The sequence below is a fragment of the Chrysemys picta genome, chromosome 11, assembly GCF_011386835.1.
Source record: "Chrysemys picta bellii isolate R12L10 chromosome 11, ASM1138683v2, whole genome shotgun sequence".
Lineage (NCBI taxonomy): Eukaryota > Metazoa > Chordata > Testudines > Emydidae > Chrysemys > Chrysemys picta.
Genome location: NC_088801.1, coordinates 63690242 through 63715601, shown reverse-complemented (window position 1 = coordinate 63715601; position 25360 = coordinate 63690242). Strand labels below are relative to the sequence as shown.

General features: G+C 46.3%; 1 protein-coding gene across 1 annotated transcript; it reads left to right on the top strand.

The window, feature by feature from the left end:
- The first annotated feature begins 6794 nt into the window (after positions 1-6794).
- Positions 6795-22333, top strand: LOC135974271 (interferon lambda-3-like). Its single transcript, XM_065561286.1, has 7 exons — positions 6795-6866; positions 15448-15575; positions 16595-16761; positions 17203-17280; positions 20691-20834; positions 21075-21152; positions 21529-22333. The coding sequence occupies exons 3-7, from the start codon at positions 16600-16602 to the stop codon at positions 21625-21627; spliced, it is 561 nt and encodes a 186-aa protein (XP_065417358.1). The 5' UTR covers positions 6795-6866; positions 15448-15575; positions 16595-16599; the 3' UTR covers positions 21628-22333.
- Positions 22334-25360: the final 3027 nt, after the last annotated feature.

Sequence of the window (25360 nt, the reverse complement as noted above, 5' to 3'; positions counted from 1 at the left end):
AATCTTGCTGTCTAACTCTCTGTAACTTTAACTCTTTACTTATGCCTCAGGTGAGATTCTCAGGGGTCTAAGGATGCCTGGAATCCTTGAAAATTCCTGTCATACACTCCTCGAGTCTCCTGGCTGACTCGCCAGTCTGTTACCTGATTTAGGGTGTTAATAATATTAACTTGGATAGTATGGGTTTTAGGCTCGCCAATCTGTTTGATCAGAAGATAAAAGTTCTTGTCCCGAATCAGGCTCCACAGAAGTTACAAGGACCCTCGGGGGTATGACAGGAAGCTCACACTGAGACAGATATCTAAGAGCTATCAAAGCTAACTTAGAGTTTACTTGACTAACTTAAGGTTAAAATCAAAACCTAATAAACAAAACTAAGAACAAAAGCTTAGGGAAACCAAGCTTAGCCTACTCCCCTTGGTACTTAGAAAGTTAAGAAAAACAAATACAGTTTACTAATAGTAGTAGTCGTAGTAGATAGAATAGAAAAAAAGAGAGAGGAATAGAATAGCATAGACATAGAGAGAGTGAGTACTCTAGCAAGGTGGCTCACGTCTTTTATAGGGCACAAGTGCTTGAAATCCTTCCTCCTATGCCCAAATTTCATTCCTCACACACAAAATGTTAGGGTACGCTTACTCCATAGGCTAGTCTGTTTGTGTGTATTGATGATATGTACATATGCACATATGTTATTTTTGTTCTTTTTAGTCATGTCAATTCTTTCCTTGTGGTGTACCTGTTAAGTCTGTGGGTACAACTTGGAAAAGCCCTATACCATTTTTCCATTATCTATCTGTCCAGATAAAAGGTCTGAGACATATGCATGGGTATTTATCTAGATAAAAGGTCTTAATATAGATATGCTAACTTTGCCTTAGCTTAACATACAGCATATGGCCTGTAGGTCCCTTTGCATTACAGCCAAACTTACTTTAATATAAATTTATAAATCTATTACAATAAACCAAAATACTTTAAACTATAAGAAAAGATATATGCAAGCAAGCAGGTTAATCCTATAGACTACAATGACCTCCTGAGGTCCCTTCCAAACCTGATATTCTATGATTCTAAGCCAATGGTGAGTGTGTGATACAGGTCCCCGATCCAGTAGACATGGGTCTGTTACAGCTGCAGCTAAGGATGCATGACTTTTTAGCTCAAACTGTAACAGCTCATACTTTTGTTTCTGGGGGACTTGGTTCAATCCAGGATGTGTTGAACAAGATGGCTGCTATCACATTAGCACAGCCTGTTTTTCTCCTCTCTTTGCAAAGCCAATGGGCAGTATTTTTTTTTTTTGAGTGCTCCTTCCCTGAATACATATTCCAACAAGTTTGTTTTTTCAATTAAAGAAAAATTGATATTGATCAATCAGACAGCAGCAAAAGCTTGTGGATACACAGTGCAATGAAACGTTTGTCAGACAAAATGTTAAGAGTTTGCTTTCAAAAAGGTTATGATGAATAGAGAGGTTATTTTTAGAACCATGAAAACAGTATTGGTAACACTCAGGACTTTATCGGGAGTCTTGCAGCAGACCGTGTTTTTGTTAGAGGCCCAGCTCCTAGGATCAAGTTACTACCGGAGAATCTCAGCTTTGAATGATTTAAAGTAAGTTCCTAGCCCTCATGGCTGCAGAGAAAAGCATGAAAATGTTCACCCAAAATACTCCAATTCTTAAAGGCAACTACAAAGAACACAACATTATTCTCATGATTTTTAAGCCAATCCCGTGATTTTCCAAGGTTTGACTCATAATTTTTAAACACCTGGGGTTGCAACACTATGAAAAGTGCCTTAACGGTATACCTTTTTAAGGGAAAGTGGCAATGTGTTAAAAGCACCACTCCAGAATCAATTCCACTCATTGCATTGGCTAAGGCTGCATTACAGCTATCTTAAAGCCAAAAATACATTTGTGTCACATACTATTAATGTAGCCCTTCTAGTCAGTCACAGCAATTGTCCTAGATTTGTTTCTTGTAAGGTAAAATATATCTAGTGGGTGAAACAAAAGTATCCCTAGCCCAGCTCCTCAAAGATATTTGGGTGCCTAACTCCCAATGGCGTTCGGAGCCTGAATACCCAGTAGCGGATTTGCCATGGCGCCAACGGTGCCATGGTGCCGGGCCCGTAGTCCGAAAGGGCCCAGGGAAGCTGCTCTTCCCTGCTCTTTAGTGCTGGGCTCCTGCTATGTAGCAAGGCAGGCTCTGCAGCAGCAGCGAAGCTCCTCCCCCAGTGCTGCGTGCCTGCCCCGCCCCTCCCTGTTGCCGATCAGCTGTAGCCTGTCTCCCAGCAGCAGGAGGGAGGGGAGGGGGAAGGGCTGAGATCCGGCTAGCTAGCCGCTCCTGAGAGGAGGAGAGGCGGGGCCGGGCCTTGGGGAAGGGGGGGAATGGGGCCCTGGGGGGCCCACGAGCCATCAGCTGTTTGGCGGGGCGGGGGGGGGTTGGGGGAATCATTGCAGCGCCACCAATCAAGGAAGTTTTTCTGGCTCTGAGTTGCTGATCAGCATGGCTGGTCACTGGTGTAGTGGGCAGTGCTGTTTAGGTGTTTTTTTGGCCACCAGCCAATCAGTGATGGGAACTCTGCTCCTGGAGCAGGGGCTGAGCGACCCACAGGTGCAGCCCCACCTCCTTCTCCTACCTGCGTCTCGTGGGCAGCAGGCGGCTGTCTGTGGCTCTAGTGCAGCTGAGCAGCTCCCAGCCTCGCTTCAACCTCTCACCCAACTAAAGGCAGCCAGGAGCAGCAGCTGAGCTGGTAAATGTATTTCAAAGGGGGTCTTGGGGTGCGCGTGGCTGGGGGAGACGGAAACCCCTTCCCGGGTGGCTGTGCTGAGAGCTGGCTGCTGGCGGGGTGGCCGTTTGCATGGTGGGGGTCTGGGAGACACCAGCTGCCACCCAGCTCTCTGCATTTGGCAGGGAGCTCAGCCAGAGGCATCTCCAAAAACATCCCCTGCACTCCCGCAGCACAGAGAGACTGAGAGTACCAGGCCCTGCTGGGCAGCTGGACCAGGACAGGCATGGTGAGGGGGGCATCTCCTGGTCTCTCCTGCTTGCCCTCCCTCCCCAGGCAGAGACGCCTCACTCTCAGAGATAGTGTGGCCACGTGTAGTGCGCTTGGTCCCCCTCCCTGGCATCTGGGTGACTGCCTCTTAGGGGGCTGGAAGGAAAGAGGCGGGGGGGGAAGACGGATATGGGGGTGCGTAGGAAAGGGAAACTGAGGCTATCAGGGGAAAGGGTCCTAGCAGTGCAATCTCTGCCTTGGGGTGTGGATGGAATTGTCTCTCAAGGGAAGGCTGGAACTATCTGCTGTTGTAGTATGTGTTTAGTCCATGTGCTCTGGGTGGGTCGCATGCTGAAGATTACCGATCCCTGGGATCCCTGGGTGCAGCAGCTGGGGCTCCCCTGTTAAGCAGGCCCATCAAACCCTCACCCTGACAAACCCCACCTCCCTTGCATCTGTACCACCCCACTGAGCCCCCCCCCCCCCGACACCCTCCCCACTGAGCCCCAACCACCTGCACCTGGACCTCCATCCAAATAAACCCTGTAGATAAATCTCTGTATTAAGCATCTTCACATAACTTTCATATGACTTTGTATTATGTCTCTTCATATAACCCTGTATTAAGCTATTTTCATACAACTTTGTATCAAGTCCTTTGATATAGGAATTTTGTATCAGATCCCTATGTAGAAAAACTTATAGAAAACTTTGTGTTAAGCCTTGGTATAATGTTATAGCCCCTAAGGATAGTTAAAGTAGAAGAAAAATGTCTTTTTGCTAGTAGAATAAGATTCCCCCCACACACACTCCCTTAATCAATTGCCGTGTTGAATGAATGAGGTGTGAATGAGCAAGGCATGGAAGGCAAGCACCTCCAGACAGCTAGTTGGAGAGGGGATGGAAGCCAGACCCAAGGACAATCAAACTTGTCAAGTGGGTTCACTAAAGTACAGCAGACATATTGACGGCCTCAGGTGGGGGGAGGGGGTGTTAGAATCAAGCACCTTCTTTTGGAAACAACCACTTTGAACAGTATTGGGACAACATCCAGAAGGAAGCAGCACAAAGGACCAACGGACACAGATTTTGAATCTGGTATAGATTTGCATGAGAGGGAAGCTGCTATAAATGTGAGGTGTCTTGCAGAGGACCCTCGGTCTTGTCAACATTGGAGCATTGATCCAAATCTGCAGAAGCCCGGCTCTACCCCTCCCCTAACTCACTCACCTGGCCAGTGAAGTTAAGGGGAGCAACTAGTTGTTAACAACAACAAAACGGAGTGTGTTTGTGTGTGTGTATGTGACTGCATGAGTGTAACATAGATCATATGCATATGATACAGTGTTGATTGATGCATGTATTACCAATGAATGTGGCATTTGCCCCCTGAAAAGATCCTGTGCAGTACTTTAAGTACAACAACCCCACCTTGAGAGAAATGCCAGTAGAGTGGAGCGTGAAGTTGACTTTTATCTGAAAATATATGCACATGAGCGTTTCAATAGCAATTACATTGCAAAGGAAGTTTGCAGGTGTAGAAGAGGGGATTATGATGTAAATGATAGTCCAGTAAGAGTTTGACTGAGAGACTCAGATCCCCGAAGGCATCAATTGATTCCAATGGGAGTTAGGCACCAAAATACCTTTGAGGAGATCTGAGCTAAACTGATTAGGTCATTTAGCATCATTGTTGGAGAGTTGTAGCCAGAATATGCAAGAGACAGGGTAATTTGGTAATTTCTTTTATTGGACCAACTTCTGTTGGTGAAAGGCACAGGCCTTCAAGCTACATGGAAGACCAGAAGAAGAGCTCCGTATAGCTTGAAAGCTTATACTTTCCACCCACACGTATTGTTGCAATACAAGATATTGCCTCACCCACCTTTACTAGCTCATTTAAATCTACCACTGACCCAGGGCCAGCTCCAGGCACCAGCTAAAGAAGCAGGTGCTTGGGGCGGCCAATACAAAGGGGTGGCACTCTGGCCACTATTGGGGCGGCACGTCCGGGTCTTCGGCGGCAATTTGGTGGCAGATCCCTCAGTCCCTCTCGGAGCAAAGGACCTGCCGCAGAATTGCCACTGAAGAGTGGAACGGCTTTTTTTAATTTTTATTTTATTTTTATTTTTTGCTGCTTGGGGCGGCAGAAAACCTGCAGCCGGCCCTGCACTGACCAGCAATCAGATGGCATGAAGGTGTGGCTATCAATCCGGACTAGATTCAAACAAGTAACTGATGAAAGGCTAACTGTCCCATTTCCAGTCACAGGAGCCATCCCTTCCCCTTGTGTCTCCACAGCAGAACAGTGATTAGCTTTGTCAAACAAAGGTGAGTCTGAAAAATGACGTCCACAAAGAGGAGGCGGAGCAGACTTCCCGTGGTCCTCCCAGAACGCGAAATTAACCCTGCGAACATCATCTCTGGACATCAAGGGGACGGGAGAAACTGGCATGCCAGCTGGCCTTACCAATGCTATATTTGTCAAGAACAACAGGCTGACGTTTACTTGATCCTACGTCAGCGTGGGGCGCTGGACTTGGTGATGTCTCGAGTTCCCTTCCAGCCCTACATTTCTGTGACTCTATGTTGACTGAGACAATATTACAGTAAAATGTCTCCTTTGGGTACCCAGATGGAGCTTCACAGTCTGCATTATCTTCCATTTTCTGATGTATAGAATACAAATTATTAGCAAATGCACATAGCCCCTTCCCCTGACCTAACTAGCCTCTGGGAGCGAGATCTCATCCCTATTCTCTAATGCCCCATTTCAGTGCCAGCGATGCCTGGCTAATCTTTGAAAGTGGCACAAACACCAGGGATAAAAACACCTAATTGACTAAGGAGCCTAAGTCCGATTGACTTTCAGGGGCACGTAGACCCCGAAAGGCCCAGACCCTGAAAGGTATGTGGACACCGAACCCCCATTGATTTCCATCTCAGCCTTAAGTCATTTTTGAAAACGGGGCATAGACTCCAAAATCACGTAGGCCCTTTTGAATGTTTTTTTCCAAAATCCCTCACTGAAAACAAACCCACAAACAAAATAGCCATCAAGTAAGAGTGACCTATTTATGTACAAAACACGTTAATGTGGGCCTGGAAAATCTGTTATTCAAATAATGAATTATATCTACAATATCTAATGTTCCTTGGAGTAAAATTTGTATAAGTAATAAGTCTCCCTGTTCTCTGGAGGTCTCTTTCATGAGCTGTATGTTCAGAGATACCACCTTCATTTCCAGAAATTAAGGTGAGGAAGTTTCTTGCAGTTGTTTTGAGAACAGTGAAAAGGGAGTGTACTGACTCCCAAAAAGATGCTTACAAACAGGGCCGGCTCCAGGCACCAGACAAGAAAGCACGTGCCTGGGGCGGCACATTGTAAGGGGTGGCATTCCGGCCGCTCACCATGATGCCGGGCTCCCCAGGACTCGCCACTCCCCGCCATCTGCACCAGCCTCCACCTCCCGTGCCGCTCTGAGCCCAGCCCGGCCGAGCCGCCTTTAAAGGAGCGGCTGAGCCAGCACCTCCTGCAGCCCCCGGGGGCTCTGCCTGCCCGGCTGGGAGAGACACCCCAAGGGTGGATGGGGCAGCCCCTCTCGCCCAGCTGAGAGTGGGTTGTAGCGCCTGGCTGCCCACGGGAGGAGGGAGCGGGCGGGTGCCTTTCACCCCCCTGCAAGCTGCCTTGAACATGCACCACGGCTGCCGTTTTTTAATTTTGCTTGGGGTGGCAAAAAAGCTAGGGCCGGCCCTGCTTACAAATGTACTCTGTTGTTTTGCAGATCATGTACCCTTTACCCTGGCATATTCCCTAAGTACCCAACGTTCTTCCAAAGACTTCACTACTGGACATGGTAAAATGTTATTCCTTCAGTATGTTTGGGGCATTTCTAAATGCACTTTCATCAAAGAAAATACATGTGAGAATCACAAATCTGCATGGCAGGGGCCAGTGACTTTGTAGGAAGAGGTGCCTAAATACTTGTCTGTGAAACTTTCATTCCTTATTAACCTATCACATGGGGATTGGCCCCTTTAGGGGAGATGGTCCCCACCTGTGACTAATTAGCAGATTAGTTGACTGCAGGAGCAAGGGAAAGCAAGCCTGTCTGGCTCTTGTAGGAATCCAAGGCTCAGGACAAGGGGGTGGGGAGAACGAGGTGAGGGGACCGTCTCCGGGAACTGTAGCCCATGTTGGGCTGAGGATCTACTTTGTGATGACATTTTTGACAACACTTCTGGTTAGCCAATACATTATGCCCTGAGGAAAGGGCCTGAAACCGACCCTGGGATGATATTGATGCTTCCTTGGCTATTGGGAACCCAGCAGCTTCCATGCGGTGGAGAACGCGGGCCAAGGATTGGGCCTTGGGTGTCTGGTGGGGCCCCCACTCCTAGTAAATGGAAAGGATGGAAGGCATTCTCTGCCTGCTGATGTCTCAAAAGGAATAACAGCTCCCCTCCAGCACAGTCAACACAAGAAGCAGGAGGCTCAGACACCAGGAGCAGAAGTCGTTCCTGAGAGTAATTTTCACAACTGTATTTTGCCCCAAATTCTCCCAGCCAAGTGTGTACATTACATCATCCAGGAAGAAGAGTGATCCCCGGAGCAGGGGAGGTCTTGTAGCTGCTGGAAGATGGGCTTGATCTCAGTTGAGCAGGCCCCCATAGTGATTCTGTGTGAGATGGCCTCTCTCAGATCCAAATGGAGGCTTATGGAGCACTGACTGCTTTGCATTTTAGTGTGGTCAGCACAGGGGCAAAGCTACGGTGGCCCAACTAAAATCCACACAATCAACACAGGCTAGGGTGACCAGACGTCCCGATTTTATCGGGACTGTCCCGATTTTTGCTTCTTTGTCCCGTGTCCCGACCGATGTTTGGTCGGGACACTGGACAAAAAAGAAATGTTGCACTCCGCCCCGGCTCCGCCCCCCCTTCCCCTATTGGCTCCCTCCCCAAATCCCCGCCCTGGCCCTGCCTCCTCCCTCCCAGGCTTGCAGCATGGTGGCGCAAGCCTGGGAGGGACGGAGTGGCGGCGGTGCCTGGATCCTGGAGCTGGTGAGTCAGCTCCGGCACCCGGGCACCCGGAGGGCAAAGGGGAGCTGGCAAGGGAGGGAGACGGGGGGCTCAGCTTTGAGCCCCCCGCCACGACAGAGGGCTCCTGCCCGGGCCGCTGCACCCGGGGCTGGGAGCGCAGCCTGGAGGCTGCTCCAGCCCTGCAGCCCGCGGGGTAGCGCGGTGGGTCCAGGCGGGGGCAGCGTGGAGCGGGCAGGGGCCGGTTGGGCAGCGTGGGCCGAATCCCTGCTGCTGCCAGGGAGCCCTGCGCCTCTCCCTCCCGCTCGCGGCTGCGGCTCCTTCCCAGCGGGACGCACCCCCCGGCCTGCCCTGGCCACATGCGGTATGCGTCCAGCTGCTCCTTCCCGGCGGGAGGGAGAGTAGGCGCGGGGGACGTGCGCCGCATGTGGCCAGAGCAGCAGGAGGCGCGTCCCGCCGGGAAGGAGCCGCAGCCGCGAGCAGGCGGGAGAGGCGTGGGGCTGACAGCAGCGGGGATTCGGCCCCTGCTGCCAACCCGGCTCCTGCCCGCTCTGCGCTGCCCCCACCCGGATCCAGCGCGTGCCGCATATGCCCGTGGTGGGCCGGGGGACAGGAGGCTCTGCGGGGAGGGCAGCACGCGGGGCCGGGGCATGCTAATGCCCCCGGCCCCTTTTAAACGCCTGGTTTTTTTTTTTGCTCCGCCCCCATTTTTTTTTGCTCCGCCTCCCCCTTCCCCCCGCCGTCCCGATATTTTGGACTGCTGATCTGGTCACCCTAACACAGGCTCTCCATGGGCCTCTCCATGGATCTCAGAGGGGCTATTCTGGCTGCCCCTGCACCATGTGTAAAATAGCCAGCGTTTGACCCAAGATAAGGAAAATGTGTGACTTCAGGAGGTAACAGACATAATGGTGCTGTGAAAAGGACGTTGCTTTGAAACTCGGGTAACCGTGCTATATTTTGATTTCAATACAATGAATTAACTGCAGCTTCTAGTTAATGAGAAGATTAGATGAGAATTAGAACTCAAAACTGTCCTCAGAGTTATTACAGCCCAATCAACCATAATGCAATAGGGTCTGTGAATTCAGAACCTCGCTGATGAGACACTGAGTCCTAATCGTGGAAATCAGCCAGGAGATGAAAGTCAGCTCATTTCAGCTGTTTCTTAGCAACACAGCCAACTATTAAGAAATGCATACCCTAGAGGAGAAATTTGGACTTCTGCTATTACTTTGTCTCGGCTTTACTTCCAGGGTGTTTGTACTCAGAAATGAAAGATGACTTTGATTGTTTCCATCTTATCTTTCTGACAAGGTGAACTCCAACTCACCGAATGTTCCCCAGCTAATCTTGGTTTTGCCTACACATGTGAGAAGATGCAGTGCAATGCATGCAAATGAGATATAGGTCAGTGAAATGCACACCGAGAAATCTCATCCATTTACAATAACTCTGCCTAGCACCATGCATAGCTAATTATTTATGCACTCTTCCTCCTCGTTATCTGCACAACACTTTGCTTATTACCCACCCTGCCTATAATTTTCCGTCAACTTGCCCTTCTAGTTCTTGAGCAGACAGTCTCCTGGTTTAGGGGCTGATCCAGCTGCCACTGAAGTCAGAGGTACAATAATTACTGCTTGGCTCTGACCACTAGGTCTGGCTGCCCATGACCTGGCCCTGACAGTGGACCAGGACCCCTTTGCGCTAGAGCGGTACAGACACAGAACAATGCTCAGGTCATTTATTTCCCGTGTTAAGAACATAAGAACAGCCAGACTGGGTCAGACCAAAGGTCCATCTAGCCCAGTATCCCATCTTCCGACTGTGGCCACTGCCGGTGCTTCAGAGGGAATGAACAGAACAGGTAATCATCAAGTGATTTGTCCCAGGTCAGCCATTCCCAGCTTCTGGCAAACAGAGGATAGGAACACCATGCCGGCCTATCCTGGCTAAACGCATTGCCGGATCTATCCTTTATGAACTTGTCTAGTTCTTTTTTTAAACTCTGTTATAGTCTTGGTCTTCACAACATCCTCTGGCAAAGAGTTCCAAAGGTTGACTGTGCATTGTGTGAAAAAATACTTCCTTTTGATTGTTTTAAACCTGTTGCCTATTTATTTCATTTGGTGACCCCTAGTTCTTGTGTTATGAGAAGAAGTAAATAAAACTTTCTACTTTCTCCACACCAGTCATGATTTTATAGACTTCTATCATATCCCCCCCCAAGTCATCTCTTTTCCAAGCTGAAAGGTCCCAGTCTTTTTAATTTCTCCTCAGATGGAAATTGTTCCACACCCCTAATCATTTTTGTTGCCCTTTTTTGTACTTTTTCCAGTTCCAATATATGTTTTAGAGATGTGGTGACCAGATCTGCATGCAGTATTCAAGATGTGGGTGGACCATGGATTTATATAGAGGCATTATGATTGGAGGGTTAGGGGTGCCTGCATTATCCCTATCAGCTTTCTGTCTTTCTGCTGCAAAGCCCTTAAAGTCCCGTAACGGCTCTCTCCAAACATGCTTTCCAGACATGGGGTCAGATCCTGTTTGCCTGACGCATACAACTAGACTTCAATGTGACTCGCATAAGATCAGCAGAATTTTTCCCTCAATGGAAAGTATTAGGGTTCTATAGTGATCTTAAAATGGAAGTATTCTTCTCTGCCCCCGCCCCATTCCTACACAGCTGCATGCATCTACCATGTGTCACCTAGTGGCAAGGGAACTGACGTAGAACGCAGGAGGTGTGGGTTAATTCCCAGCTCTGCCAGTGAGTTGCTGGGCAACCCTGGCCACATCAATTCCCTCACTGAACCTCAGTTTCCCCATCGGTAACACGGTGATGATACTGGCCTCCTTCGTATAGCGCTTTGAGATCCAAAGATGAAACTGGTAGATAAGAGCTAGGTACTATTATTGCTAGTTACTTCTAACTCTATCATAGCCACAATAGGCAATTAACAATCCTGAATAATTAAACAACACACCTGAAAAGTTCTTTTAAAAACTCTTGTGAAATAATAGCTACATCTAAATGGGTTAAAAATTTCTTTTGGACATTTCACCTCTTGAATCCCATTAATCCATTTCTCCTTCTTGAATAGGTCGCCTGCGTAGCTGGAGTTCAGAAGCAATATGTTGATGTAACTCAATCAGTTTCAGTTTTGTTTCATTATCTCAGCAAGGCACATGTCACAGAGTCCTGAGTTCATACATGCAGTAGAATTCGATTCAGTGTAGTGTGTGGTCTGCTAATAGTGTCCCATACCGTTTACTTTAGTGGTGTCAGAAAGTCGCTTTTCATACATCAGGAAACATCTCTCTTTTGTCAGCTACCTGAAAGGGTCCCACTGACTGAACCCAGTTATCTTTCAATTATTTGGGCTAAGAATTGTTTCCATATAGTAGTGGATTTTCCTGTTACTCTGAATAAGAAGCCCTGATCTAATGCATGTTCTGGTTCGCTTTGCACGTGGCAAGCCGCACAAATACACACAGGTTTCCTTTTATTCATTAGAAATGTTGTGTGCAGATCATGCACATCCTTCAATGGCACAGGTAGCACCAGGAATTTAAACACCTGTGTCGACATAACTGATAACTATGCCTGCCAGTTACCTGCTTATGCTTAACAGAACCTGTCAGTAGAGAGATAGAATAATGCATAGAAGGTGAACAGAAATCAGGGCTAATAAAAGGAAGTTGCTGGAAAGGCAATGAACGTACAGGCCAGCAAGTGGAAGGGAGTGAAATCTTCTTAACAAATTGTTAGTTTAAAAAATCATCGAATCCCACTATTGAAAGAGTTAGGCATGGGAAGCTGGTTAGCTTTGGGTCTGCAGTGCTTTCATAGGCTGAATACTACTGAAGTTAGTGGGTGTTTTGTCTGAGTAAGTACTGGCAGACTTCAAAGGTGAATCAAAGGGTTTTTCTACCTTCCAAAACCTGAGTGTAGTCATTCAAGGGTCTGTTTCCTAGAAAGGAGTGAGCTGCCTTTTTCATGTGTTTCTAGAGCCCTTTGCTCTAGTTAAATGCAAGCCCCTGAAATCAAAGAAGTGGAAGATTGGACAAATGACCAGGGAGGAGTATAAAAATATTGCTCAGGCATGCAGGAGTGAAATCAGGAAGGCCAAATCACACTTGGAGTTGCAGCTAGCAAGAGATGTTAAGAGTAACAAGAAGGGTTTCTTCAGGTATGTTAGCAACAAGAAGAAACTCAAGAAAAGTGTGGGCCCCTTACTGAATGAGGGAGGCAACCTAGTGACTGAGGATGTGGAAAAAGCTAATGTACTCAATGCTTTTGTTGCCTCTGTCTTCACGAACAAGGTCAGCTCCCAGACTGCTGCACTGGGCAGCACAATATGGGGAGAAGGTGACCAGCCCTCTGTGGAGAAAGAAGTGGTTCGGGACTATTTAGAAAAACTGGACATGCACAAGTCCATGGGGCCGGATGCGCTGCATACAAGGGTGCTAAAGGAGTTGGCGGATGAGATTGCAGAGCCATTAGCCATTATTTTTGAAAACTCATGGCGATCGGGGGAGGTCCCAGATGACTGGAAAAAGGCTAATGTAGTGCCCATCTTTAAAAAAGGGAAGAAGGAGGATCCGGGGAACTACAGGCCAGCCAGCCTCACCTCAGTCCCTGGAAAAATCATGGAACAGGTCCTCAAGGAATCATTTATGAAACACTTAGAGGAGAGGAAAGTGATCAGGAACAGTCAGCATGGATTCACCAAGGGGAAGTCATGCCTGACTAATCTAATTGCCTTCTATGATGAGATAACTGGCTCTGTGGATGAGGGGAAAGCAGTGGATGTGTTATTCCTTGACTTTAGCAAAGCTTTTGGTACAGTCTTCCACAGTATTCTTGCCACCAAGTTAAAGAAGTATGGGCTGGATGAATGGACTGTAAGGTGGATAGAAAGCTGGCTAGATCGTCGGGCTCAACGGGTAGTGATCAATGGCTCCATGTCTAGTTGGCAGCCGGTTTCAAGCGGAGTGCCCCAAGGGTTGGTCCTGGGGCCAGTTTTGTTTAATATCTTTATTAATGATCTGGATGATGGTGTGGACTGCACTCTCAGCAAGTTTGCAGATGACACTAAACTAGGAGGCATGGTAGATACACTAGAGGGTAGGGATCGGATACAGAGGGACCTAGACAAATTAGAGGATTGGGCCAAAAAAAACCTGATGAGGTTCAACAAGGATAAGTGCAGAGTCCTGCACTTAGGACGGAAGAATCCCATGCACCGCTACAGACTAGGGACCGAATGGCTAGGTAGCAGTTCTGCAGAAAAGGACCTAGGGGTCACAGTGGACGAGAAGCTGGATATGAGTCAACAGTGTGCTCTTGTTGCCAAGAAGGCTAACGGCATTTTGGGCTATATAAGTAGGGGCATTGCCAGCAGATCGAGGAACATGATCGTTCCCCTTTATTCGACATTGGTGAGGCCTCATCTGGAATACTGTGTCCAGTTTTGGGCCCCACACTACAAGAAGGATGTGGAAAAATTGGAAAGAGTCCAGCGGAGGTCAAAAAAATGATTAGGGGTCTGGAGCACATGATTTATGAGGAGAGGCTGAGGGAACTGGGATTGTTTAGTCTCCAGAAGAGAAGAATGAGGGAGGATTTGATAGCAGCCTTCAACTACCTGAAGGGGGGTTCCAAAGAGGATGGAGCTCGGCTGTTCTCAGTGGTGGCAGATGACAGAACAAGGCGCAATGGTCTCAAGTTGCAGTGGGGGAGGTCCAGGTTGGATATTAGGAAACACTATTTCACTAGGAGGGTGGTGAAGTACTGGAATGCGTTACCTAGGGAGGTGGTGGAGTCTCCTTCCTTGGAGGTTTTTAAGGCCCGGCTTGACAAAGCCCTGGCTGGGATGATTTAGTTGGGAATTGGTCCTGCTTTGAGCAGGGGGTTGGACTAGATGACCTCTTGAGGTCCCTTCCAACCCTGATATTCTGTGATTCTATGAAAGTTTTTCCACAACTAGTGTACTTCTTTGACTCTAGCGGTATATTGGTATGGTTAAAGAGTACAACCTCCCTTACTGTTCCTCTCAGCCCCCCAAAAGGAATGCAGATGCTTTATACCGGCAATAGCTCTGCCTGTACAGAAAGAGACATAACGATACTGGTATCAGGCACCGTTATGCTGAGATAACTGCATCCACACTTTGTTGTATTGGTATAATTGTATCAATTAAAAAAATCACAGTCAGGACTGGTTGACACTTGAAAGTTGTATCATTCTACGTACTGCCAGAAAAGCAAAGGTGAAACAACTTTTAAAAAATATTTATTTTATGTGGTGTAGCTTTGTTATTTCAGAGACCCGTTTGGATAGCGTTTAAATGAGGAAAGGGAGCACGAGATCTGTTACTTTAAAAGTTGTCTGGCTGTATTCCTCAGAGTCTGTCTGAATAATGGAGCTCCGCCTTGACCGAGGCAAGGAGACAACAGCCATTGAATACAGCAAAAAGATCAGAACAAAAGACAGGAAACAGATCATAACACACGTACGAGTACAGCGTGAGGCCTAGGGGTGGCAGGTGGGGGGAGGGGAGGACTGCAAAGAGCTGTACCTAGGAAAGGAGACAATAGCACATGTACTCTTCATTAATCCGGGCAAAGCTTTGCTCCTATTACTGCCGTCCTTGTCTCTCCCCCTCACTTGTGTTCTACAACCCCATTGTGACAAGGCTCCATTTAGACTGTAAACGTATCTAGGGGACTGCCTGTATTTTATGTGTACGATGCTTATATAATGAGGCCCTGATCCTGACTGGGGCCTCGGTGAACGAGTGGAATAAATGCTACTGCAGCTAACTGGTAATGTAAGAGTACAGAAGACCTCCAAAGGGACCGTATGTCCTTGGCTTTGTGGTGAAAAGTAAAACAAATGGGATGGACAAACGAATACCCACCCAGCTCGAAATTCCTGCATGTCGGGCTTAACTGTAGTCCTCAGTGCACATTTATGGTGTATCTAGACATTAAAGGCAAGCCCTGGTTTGCTGTAAGTAACCTGAGATCTGCAGGAGATTGGCAAGAAAGTTCCTGATCATTTTACATTTTTGACGCTATATCTGCAAGGAAAAGGACTTTAAAAACAAAAGGGGCTGAAATTCTTCTGGCTTAGCAATTCAGCAAAGGCCAAGTCTACATACATACCTACTCTAGGCAGGGAACTCTTGCATAATTCACTTGTGACATCACAGTGTTTTCATCACCTGGAAATCCCTCAGAGCTCTGAGCTCAGGTGTGATACCTGCCTCACTTTCGCTTTCCCTTTCCAAACACTTTGCTGCTCTTTGCTGGGTGACAGCAGAGCTGGGTTTTTCTGCCCTAGACTAAAGCAAAATGTGGTTTCATGTTATTTTTCTTAACCAGAAAGAGCCTTTTGGTATAAAAGCAAGAGCCATGGAGAAGAAAAACCACATCCAGAGCCAAGAGAGTGGCAAAGCAGCCCTGAGACACAAGAGGCAACTAAAGCAACATCCCAGCAAATACACGGCAAGGTAAGAGTGACTAGCCTGGAGCCTCTCCTTACCACACAATTGTTCTTTACCGAGTGATTATATTGTGCTCTATGGTAAACAGCAAGGAATATATGTTGTACAAGCAAAGTGCGTTACACCTGTAATGTATTATTAATGGCTGACTATTTAAACAAAAAAACCCTCTGATTCATGAATATTTTCCTGGAGAAAATCAGAGTTCAAGTTGGTATGATTTGTAGGGTGTTTTAGTTTTGTATCTGGAGAATTGTTGGGTACTTGCAAAAAGGGTTTGCCTTCCCCAAAACTTTCACAACTGATATTTCATACAAAAATGTGCATGGATTAAAAATAGTTCAGTCATCAAATTATGGAGAAGAAACAATGTCGTGACATAGGGGACCAGCAAGAAAATACGACTATCAAATTTCTATCAGACAAAAAGAGTCAGTAGCCTGAAAATTATTTATCAGAACTATTTTGCAAGTGGCAGGTATATATTTGCGTAAAATTAGGATTCGCTCGTACTTTGCTATACTAAAAGAAGCAGGATAAATTTGTAACAAATGCTGTAGGATGATGTACCCTGCTGCACCTACTAGATACTTTATTGTTTGACTACATAGTGAGCAAGTATTTATAACAGCTGAAGTCTGAAGGGTGGTTTGAAAAGAACAGATAATTCTGCTGAATGTCAATAAGTTAGTTTTAAGAAAAAGAAGAAAACATCACTTTCGCCAGCTGTTTCATTTCATTCATTTCACAGCTGATCAAATTAGCTGGTTGGCTTGAGGAAGGCTTGAGAAATGGTAACAATTGTTTTACTTCCCAGTCCCCTATAGGAAGCCACAGCTCAGAGCTGGGCATTTCACTGATTCTGTGTCACCAGCTGCCTCCTGCAGTAGATTTAACCATGTTTGAAGAAACAGTAAAAAAAAAATTTAGAGCTAGGTTTGTCTCCAGTGCAGACCTAGCTTATGAGACGGCGTCCAACTCGCTGGCATGTCAGTGATGTATCTCTCCCGTTCTGTTTCCCTTAGGGAAAATGGTGAACGTAGGCGACAAACTTCTCTTTGCTCTGGCCATCTGGACGATGACTACAGAGGCCTTTCCCAAAGGCACTGAGAGGACAAAATGCCACCTTGCAAAATACAAGTCCCTGCCACCTCAGGAACTGGAGGCCTTCAAGAAAGCCAAGGACAAATTTGTAAGTGTGAAGAACACACACTGGGCAATAACAGCACTGTGAGCCCTAGGCTGTCATCGGAACAGCGGCCCACTCTGCATGTCCCTTTGCACTCAGGGAAGAAGCTGAAAACCAACTACCAAGAAGGATTTCATTTTATTTTTCTGCCAGCTCGAGCACCCTGCTGGCCAGCACCAGGCTCTAGCACAGCGCCTGCTGAACCCAGGTCCTCTCCACACTGGAGGAGAACGACAAAGCACAGTTTAAACTTGGTCATGCATATCACTGTCATATCCCTTGTGGATACCAGCCCTAGAGGTACAAGGGAGACATTTGATGTCAGCATCTCATCTCCCTGCATCACCACTGGGATTGTGTGGAGAGAACTGAGGGAAGAACTAGTACAGGTTTGTTCCTGCTCCTACATAAATATGGGTCTCTGTTCTTTCCTTCTGCTTCCAGGAGGACATGATGCTGTCGTCAAACCGAAAATGCAACACCAGGATTTTCCACCGGAACTGGGAAGTCAAAGAGCTGTCGGTACGAAAAATCTCAGCCAAGGGGCACAAGAAGGTCACATGCTAGCACAGGGGTTCTCAAACTGAGGTTTGGGACCCCTCAGGGGGTTGCAAGGTTATTACATGTGGGGGGGGGGGTCGCGAGCTGTCAGCCTCCATCCCAAATCCTGATTTGCCGCCAGCATTTATAATGGTGTTAAATATATTTTAAAGGGTTTTTAATTTATAAGGGGGGGTCGCACTCAGAGGCTTGCTGTGTGAAAGGGGTCACCAGTAGAAATGTTTGAGAACCACTATTCTAGCAGATGGTTCCTTCCTAACATGTGTCCCTTTCTCGCTGAATCTGATGTCACTTACCCTTGTGCTAATCTGACACAAGGCACTTTGACCATTGACCATGGAAAGATTAACAGAATTAAATCGGAGACTAAGGTTTATGATTTCAAAAGGGCTAACTTTAATAAATTAAGGGGACTAGTTAGGGAAGTGGATTGAACTAACATATTTAGGGATCTAAAGGCAGAAGGCACCTGGGATTATTTCAAGTTGAAGTTGCAGGAGCTGTCGGAGGCCTGTATCCCAAGAAAGGGAAAACGGTTCGCGGGCAGGAGATTTAGACCGAGATGGATGAGCAAGCGTCTCAGAGGGGTCATTAAGAAAAAACAGAAAGCGTACAGGGAGTGGAAGATGGGAGGGATCAGCAAAGAAACCTACCTTATTGAGGTCAGAGCATGTAGAGACGGAGTGAGAAAAGCCAAAAGCTGTGTAGAGTTGGATCTTGCGAGGGGAATTAAAACCAATAGTAAGAGTTTTTATAGCCATATAAATAGGAAGAAAACAAAGAAAGAAGAAGTGGGACCGCTTAAGACTGTAGATGGAGTGGAGATTACGGATAATCTAGGCATGGCACAATATCTAAACGAATATTTTGCATCAGTATTTAATGAGGCTAATGAAAGGCTGAGGAATAGTAGAAGCAAGACGGATGGGAATAAAGGAGTGGGGGTTGACATTACCGTATCCGAGGTAGAAGCCAAACTCAAACAGCTTAACGGGACTAAATCGGGCGGACCGGATGATCTTCATCCAAGAATATTAAAGGAACTGGCGCAAGAAATTGCAAGCCCGTTAGCGATCATTTTTAATGATTCTGTAAACTCGGGGGTGATACCTTTTGACTGGAGAATAGCTAATGTGGTTTCTATTTTCAAGAAGGGGAAAAAAAGTGACCCAGGTAACTACAGGCCTGTTAATTTAACATCTGTAATATGCAAAGTCTTGGAAAAAATTTTGAAGGAGAAAGTAGTTAAGGACCTTGAGGACAATGCCAATTGGGACAAATTACAACACGGTTTTACGAAAGGTAGATCGTGCCAAACCAACCTGATCTCCTCCTTTGAGAAAGTAACAGACTTTTTAGACAAGGGAAATGCGGTGGATCTAATATACCTCGATTTCAGTAAAGCGTCTGATACGGTACCACATGAGGAATTATTGGTTAAATTGGAAAAGATGGGGATCGATATGAAAGTCCAGAGGTGGATAAGGAACTGGTTAAAGGGGAGACTGCAGCGGGTCGTACTAAAAGGTGAACTGTCAGGTTGGAGGGAGGTTACCAGTGGAGTTCCTCAAGGTTCAGTTTTGGGTCCGATTTTATTTAATCTATTCATTACTGACCTCGGAACCAAATGTAGGAGTGGGCTGATAAAGTTTGCAGATGACACAAAGTTGGGAGGTATTGCCAATTCGGAGAAGGATCGGGATATCCTGCAGGGAGATTTGGATGACCTTGTAAACTGGAGTAATAGTAATAGGATGAAATTTAATAGTGAGAAGTGTAAGGTTATGCATTTAGGGATTAATAACAAGAATTTTAGTTATAAACTAGGGACGCATCAGTTGGAAGTAACGGAAGAGGAGAAGGACCTCGGAGTCCTGGTTGATCGCAAGATGACCATGAGTCGGCAATGTGACGTGGCCGTGAAAAAAGCTAATGCAGTCTTGGGATGCATTAGGCGAGGTATTTCTAGTAGGGATAAGGAGGTGCTGGTTCTGTTATACAAGGCATTGGTGAGACCTCATTTGGAGTACTGTGTGCAGTTCTGGTTTTCCATGTTTAAAAAGGATGAAATCAAACTGGAACGGGTACAGAGAAGGGCCACTAGGATGATCCGAGAAATGGAAAATCTGTCGTATAAAAGGAGACTCGAGGAGCTCGGTTTGTTTAGCTTAACCAAAAGAAGGCTGAGGGGGGATATGATTGCTCTCTTTAAATATATCAGAGGGATAAATACCAGGGAAGGAGAGGAATTATTTCAGCTTAGTACTAATGTGGACACGAGAACGAATGGATATAAACTGGCCGTCGGGAAGTTTAGGCTTGAAATTAGACGAAGGTTTCTAACCATCAGAGGGGTGAAGTTTTGGAACAGCCTTCCGAGGGAAACAGTGGGGGCGAAAGATCTCTCTGGCTTTAAGATGAAGCTTGATAAGTTTATGGAGGGGATGGTTTGATGGGATAAAGTGATTTTAGTCAATAGGTCAATAACGTGCCATAACGTGATGGTAATTAGCAACAATGGTCAATGATGGGATATTAAAAGTTACTACAGAGAACTTTTTCCGGAGGGTCCGGCTGGAGAATCTTGCCCACATGCTCGGGGTTCAGCTGATCGCCATACTTGGGGTCGGGAAGGAATTTTCCTCCAGGGTAGATTGGCAGAGGCCCTGGAGGTTTTTCGCCTTCCTGCGCAGCATGGGGAAGAGGTCGCTTGCTGGAGGATTCTCGGCGATTTGAAGTCTTTAAATCTTGATTTGGGGACTTCAATAGCTGAGTCAAGGGAGACAATTCTTCCGGGAGTGTGTGGGTCAGCTTTTGTGGCCCGCATCATGCGGGAGGTCAGACTAGATGATCATAATGGTCCCTTCTGACCTTAGAGTCTATGAGTCTATGTCTTTGTAGTCACTGATTTAGTCAGGAGCATGTCAGATCTGACAGTGGCTCTTTCTCGGTGTAAATAAGGGTCACCCCTCACCTTCAGTTCAGGTGCCTTCTCACTGGCTATAAACTGGTGTCAAGAAAGACATGTGCAGATGAAGCTGTTTCCAGTCAGGAGTGATTTAAATATTTCATTTATTGACAAATCAAGAAAGCCCTGAGTGGTTTTGGAAAATCTCCTGTTTCAACCTATGCATCCGAAGAAGTGGGCTGTAGTCCACGAAAGCTTATGCTCTAATAAATTTGTTAGTCTCTAAGGTGCCACAAGTCCTCCTGTTCTTCTTTTTGCGGATACAGACTAACACGGCTGCTATTCTGAAATGTTTCAACCTAGTCTGCCTGCCCCTACGCATGGGAACTTCTAGTCCTGTATCTGCACAGCTGTGCCTCTTTCTCCCACAGACACTCTCTTACCTACAAGTTTCTCTCCCCAGGTGCACGATAGAGTCATCCTGGTAGAGAACGAGCTGGACTTTACCATTAACGTGCTGGAGAATGTTGAGGACCCCAGTCTGTCCAAACTGCTCTCAAGGCCGCTAGAAATCCTGACACAGATCAGAGGGGACCTGAGGGACTGTGTGAGTATTCAGTGCCAGATTTCTCTTTCAGTGCCAGCAAATACTTGCATGTGGCTCTTGCTTTGGGCCCATCCGTATATGGGACATTGAAAGCGGGAGTAGTTGATATGACATGCACAAGGGTAGCCGCCTAGACTATGTCCGGGCAAGAACTGCTCTGCGCCTGTAGAGAAAGGGCTTTGGTCCACTGTCGGCTGAAATCTCTGGGCACCAACCAGTCTGTATCAACTTTGTTTTCAGACCAGACAAACTCATTCTCATCGACACTCCAGGAGGTTGAACAATTGGCTCCAAAATTTCCATAAGAGCAAGGAGACGGTGAGTAGTCATTGGAGACAATGAGGAAAGTGAACTTCCATACAAATTAGAGAAGGAACACGCCTACTAGGTTTCCATCCCAGAGGCCAGGGCGGGATCCATTGTGCAATGATGTCACAGACTACAGCAACAGCTAATGTATGGTTTCAATTATGCTGCATTTCATGATAGTAGTTAAACTGCAGTTTGCGTGTGCATCTGCTTGGGTTCCAGAAATCCGCATTCACATTGCTCTGTTTCCAGCACTCACCCTCTTTCCACATCTTCTGTGCTTCTTAAAGATATGCACTTGCCTCCTAATTATGCAACATACCCGTGGTGGCTTTAATTTAGCCCCATTCACACTTCCTGTTGTAAATATTCTCTCATTTCCCAGGAAACAACTGGCTGCCTGGAAGCATCTGTGATCCTTAATCTCTTCCGACTGCTGAACAAAGACTTGAGATGCGCTGCCTACATGGAGCTGTGTGTGTAGCCATCTGGTCTCTGCAGTGCCCGTGTCCACATCTACTTAGAGACTGGAGAGTCCCTAGCCTGAGAGCACCGCATACATATTGGGAGAAGTCGTGTGTGAACCAGGAACATTCATCTTCTCCCTCCGGCTGCTGATCATAGATCCCCGAGCAAACGGATTCCATCCTTTTATACCAAAGAATTACACAACAGTTGGCCTCCAGGTTGCTCCAATTTCCAGCTGGTGCAGCACTCTAGACTCCTTAGACTTCACAGGGATTTGGCCCTCTGGGGATATTATTTATTGGATGTAATTGTATTGTCCCTATATGAAAGCATTTTCAAAGTCAAGGTAACATAACCAAAAATATTGGAAACATTTAATAAGCTTTAATTTTAATAAAAAACACACTCCGTTCTAGGATTTACACACTAGTCATGGCTTCGGATCTCTTAGAAACAACCTCAGGAAATGCATTAATATTGAACTTTGGAAGTTCTTACTGTACAGATCCTCGACAGATGTATTTATACAGAGTGTATTTTTATCTTGCTGCTGCTTTACGTATTATTACAAAACTGAGAAGAGTAATTGATCTCTATGGCTTCCCGACTGGAACCAAAGCGTTATTTATTATGGATCAGCTATTTATTTTTATGTATTTATCTATTACTAAGATGGTGCCTTTTTATCTATAATTGTGAACAAATACAATTGTTTTCCCAGGCCTTGGCATTCCTGTCTTTTAATTTGTAAACAAGAATATTGGGTGCACTGGAGTAATAAAACCCAGCTCCTATATAGTGCGGTGCAGTAGTAGATCCCAAAGTGCTTTACAAAGGAAGTCATTCTCATTATTCCTGATTTCACAGATGGGGAACTAAGGCACAGAGAGGCAAAGTGACTTGTCCAAGATCACTCAGCAGGCCAGTGGCAGAGCCAAGAATCCTGAGAGCTGATCTTACACTGTAGCCACTAGGCCACACTGCCTCCCTTTTGCATTGTGAAGCTGCTTGCTTTTGGATCACCCTCACTGCATTTCCAAACACGCAACTAAAAGGCCAAAGAGAGATGTGACTCTTGTCTTTCTCCTTCCTTTTGGCATTACCATTAGAGGCAAACAAATGTTTCCTGGGGAGCCCAGACTAAATTCCTGTGACTGTCAATTCCGTAAGAAGCTGGAACCTCAGACCAAGCTCGCAGATTGCACACCATTTCAGAGCAACCCTGAGAGGACTTCTGCACTTGCGGCAAAGTCCAAGCAAAAACTAAGCTCCTACTTTGTGGCTTGCAAAGTTCACACATGACAAGATTGAGAAACAGACAGGTTCCCACTGAACTGACAGCAATACCCCTGAACTGACAGCGCTGCCTCCTGGAGCTGAATGTAGATTGCTTTCCCCAAGACAGCTGCTTTAACTACACACTGATCGGAGACTTTTAAAATACCAACCGGGAGTACTGTCACATTTTTTCCTGAGTGCAAGAGTCATTCAGCCTCCCTCTAATCTACACTCCTTGCCTTAGAGGATGTAGGCCCAATGTCTCTGTTGGATGGTAGTGTTGGCACTGCCACTCTGGTGTACTGTGCTTGACCTGACCACAAAGGCATGGCTTCACTTGCTACTGGCTGGTTTTTGGCTGGAACAGGCAGTAATGGATGCTAAACTGTATTATACTGTTCAGTCACGTAGTGCTGTGTGCAAAATACATTATTTAAAGCTTACTGAGCCATACCTGGTAGAGTATTAAAGAATCTTATGATGAACATATCCGGTATATATAAGCAAGCTCTGTGACCAGGCCATTGCTGGTACAGGAGAACGTGACTTGTTGTCATGAGTAAACTAAGAACAGAAACAGAAGGAAACAGCAACAAAAGTTGCAGACAGAAGGAACAAAGCAAGAAAGGTTGCAGGATCTCATCAACATGCCACTCTTCAATGCCTCAGAAAATGTCCACTTTGACAAACCTTTACAATGGACAGGCTGGAAATAATATTTTTCAAGATTTCACATTGTTATCAAGGTCCACAAAGAAACTGGAGATATGCAGGTATATTCTTTCATTTATGCCGTGGAGTCGCAGGCAGAGCATATCTCTATATTCTTTGATTTTTACTCAATACATTCACAAACGTGACTATGCAAGCGTTCTGGCTATGTTTCATGCGTTCTTTATACCTCAGAAATAAGTGGTTTATGAAAACTCGAGAATTCGAGAGCCATGGGAAAATGTTGAATGTTTCATAAGACTTCTGCATATTCTGGCTGAAAACTGTGATCATGGGAATGCAAAACATGAAATATCAGACAGTCTAGTTATTGCATTAACAGATTAAAAACCTTTCACAGCAGCTACCACTGAAAGATTTAATCTTAGCCACAGCTATTCAAATAACAAAGCCATTAAGCAAAAAAACTAGCTTAGGAGCTGTTAACAGATGCAGCATGAGTATTAAAAGGCATTACCAGAGAGCTCTGTGACTAAGAGGGACAGATTCAGCCTACATCAACAAGGTGTGGAAAAAGTCATAGTTCAAGAAATGATGCATGTCAAGCCAGAGACACATGGTGTACTAAATGCACAAAATATGGACATTTTGCACCTGTTTGCTGCATCAAAGCAGTCAGGGAGTTGATCATATTACAGACAATTAAGAGCCATTGTTTCTGGGATCTATCACTTGTGATGATATAGAGCTTGCCTGGTGAGTGAAACTGAATATTTATGGCAGGAATGTTGACTTTAAAATTAACTCAGGAACTGACATCACAATCATCTCAGTTAATTAAAAGAGTCCATGGGAGTAAGACGCTCACCAGGCATGACCTGTATAGGCTGATTGCAAGTCAGACTGGGTAGAGGGTTCTGAGCTAGATGCAGCCAGAAACAGTCAGAGATGTGACTGGTGTGAGAGGACAACAGAAGAGGCTGTAAGGCCGAAGGAAGAAGTATTCTGCAGAGTCTTTCTCAACCAGCTTCTCTACCCAACAGGCCCATGCACTAAAAGCCCAGCTGCAACGATTCCTTACTAGGCATGGAAGAAATAAAAGGAAGCGAGTTCCCTCACTACAGTGGTTTGAACGGTTACAAGAAAAGATACATGTGCTAGTTCCTAACTCTGCAACTTTGGCCACGCCTCATGCTGAATACAAGTGTATCCGTGCCATAGGGGTGACTCAGGCTGAGACCTTGGCCTGCCCTTGGTAAGGGCATTATTTATGTCAGTGCCTCTGAAAACACACAGCCCCTCCCCAGTGGTGAAGAAGAGTCCTTCTCTAGACCAGTGTCCTGGTCTGGAGTACCTTGGAAGGCTGCTACCTCTGTGCCTCCAGCCTCCATTCTCTGCTGTTTCCCCTGGGCTGTACTGTACTATTGCTGCAGCTTCTACTAACCTTCTGCCAGCCCCGGCCTGCTCCCCTGCCACACTCCCATTCAGCCTGGCCCAGCTCTCAGGCTTCTGGTTCTCAGTCTCCCTGGCCCAGATCTCAGACAGGCCCTGATCTCAGACTACCCCTTGGACTAGTGCCAAAAGTGCTTCCCAGGTTCTCCTTCCCCCAGGCCGTTGCTTCCCAGGTAAATCACAAACATGGATAGTTAACCTGGATGTTATCGAGACTGCAAGGGAAGGCTTACTTCTGGGAACAGTCCCTTTCTGCCCAGTTGTGAGACCACTGAAACCACTCTCCTCCTCCCCTTCGCTGATCAGTGATGACTCGCAGAGTCACTCCTGAGGATGGGGGAAAAAAT

Excerpts from the sequence above, each read along its gene's own strand:
- LOC135974271 (XM_065561286.1), top strand. The coding sequence starts at position 16,600 with ATGGTGAACGTAGGCGACAAACTTCTCTTTGCTCTGGCCATCTGGACG. Across the intron at positions 16,762-17,202 it reads AGAAAGCCAAGGACAAATTT|GAGGACATGATGCTGTCGTC; the intron begins GTAAGTGTGAAG and ends TTCTGCTTCCAG. Across the intron at positions 21,153-21,528 it reads TCCATAAGAGCAAGGAGACG|GAAACAACTGGCTGCCTGGA; the intron begins GTGAGTAGTCAT and ends CTCATTTCCCAG.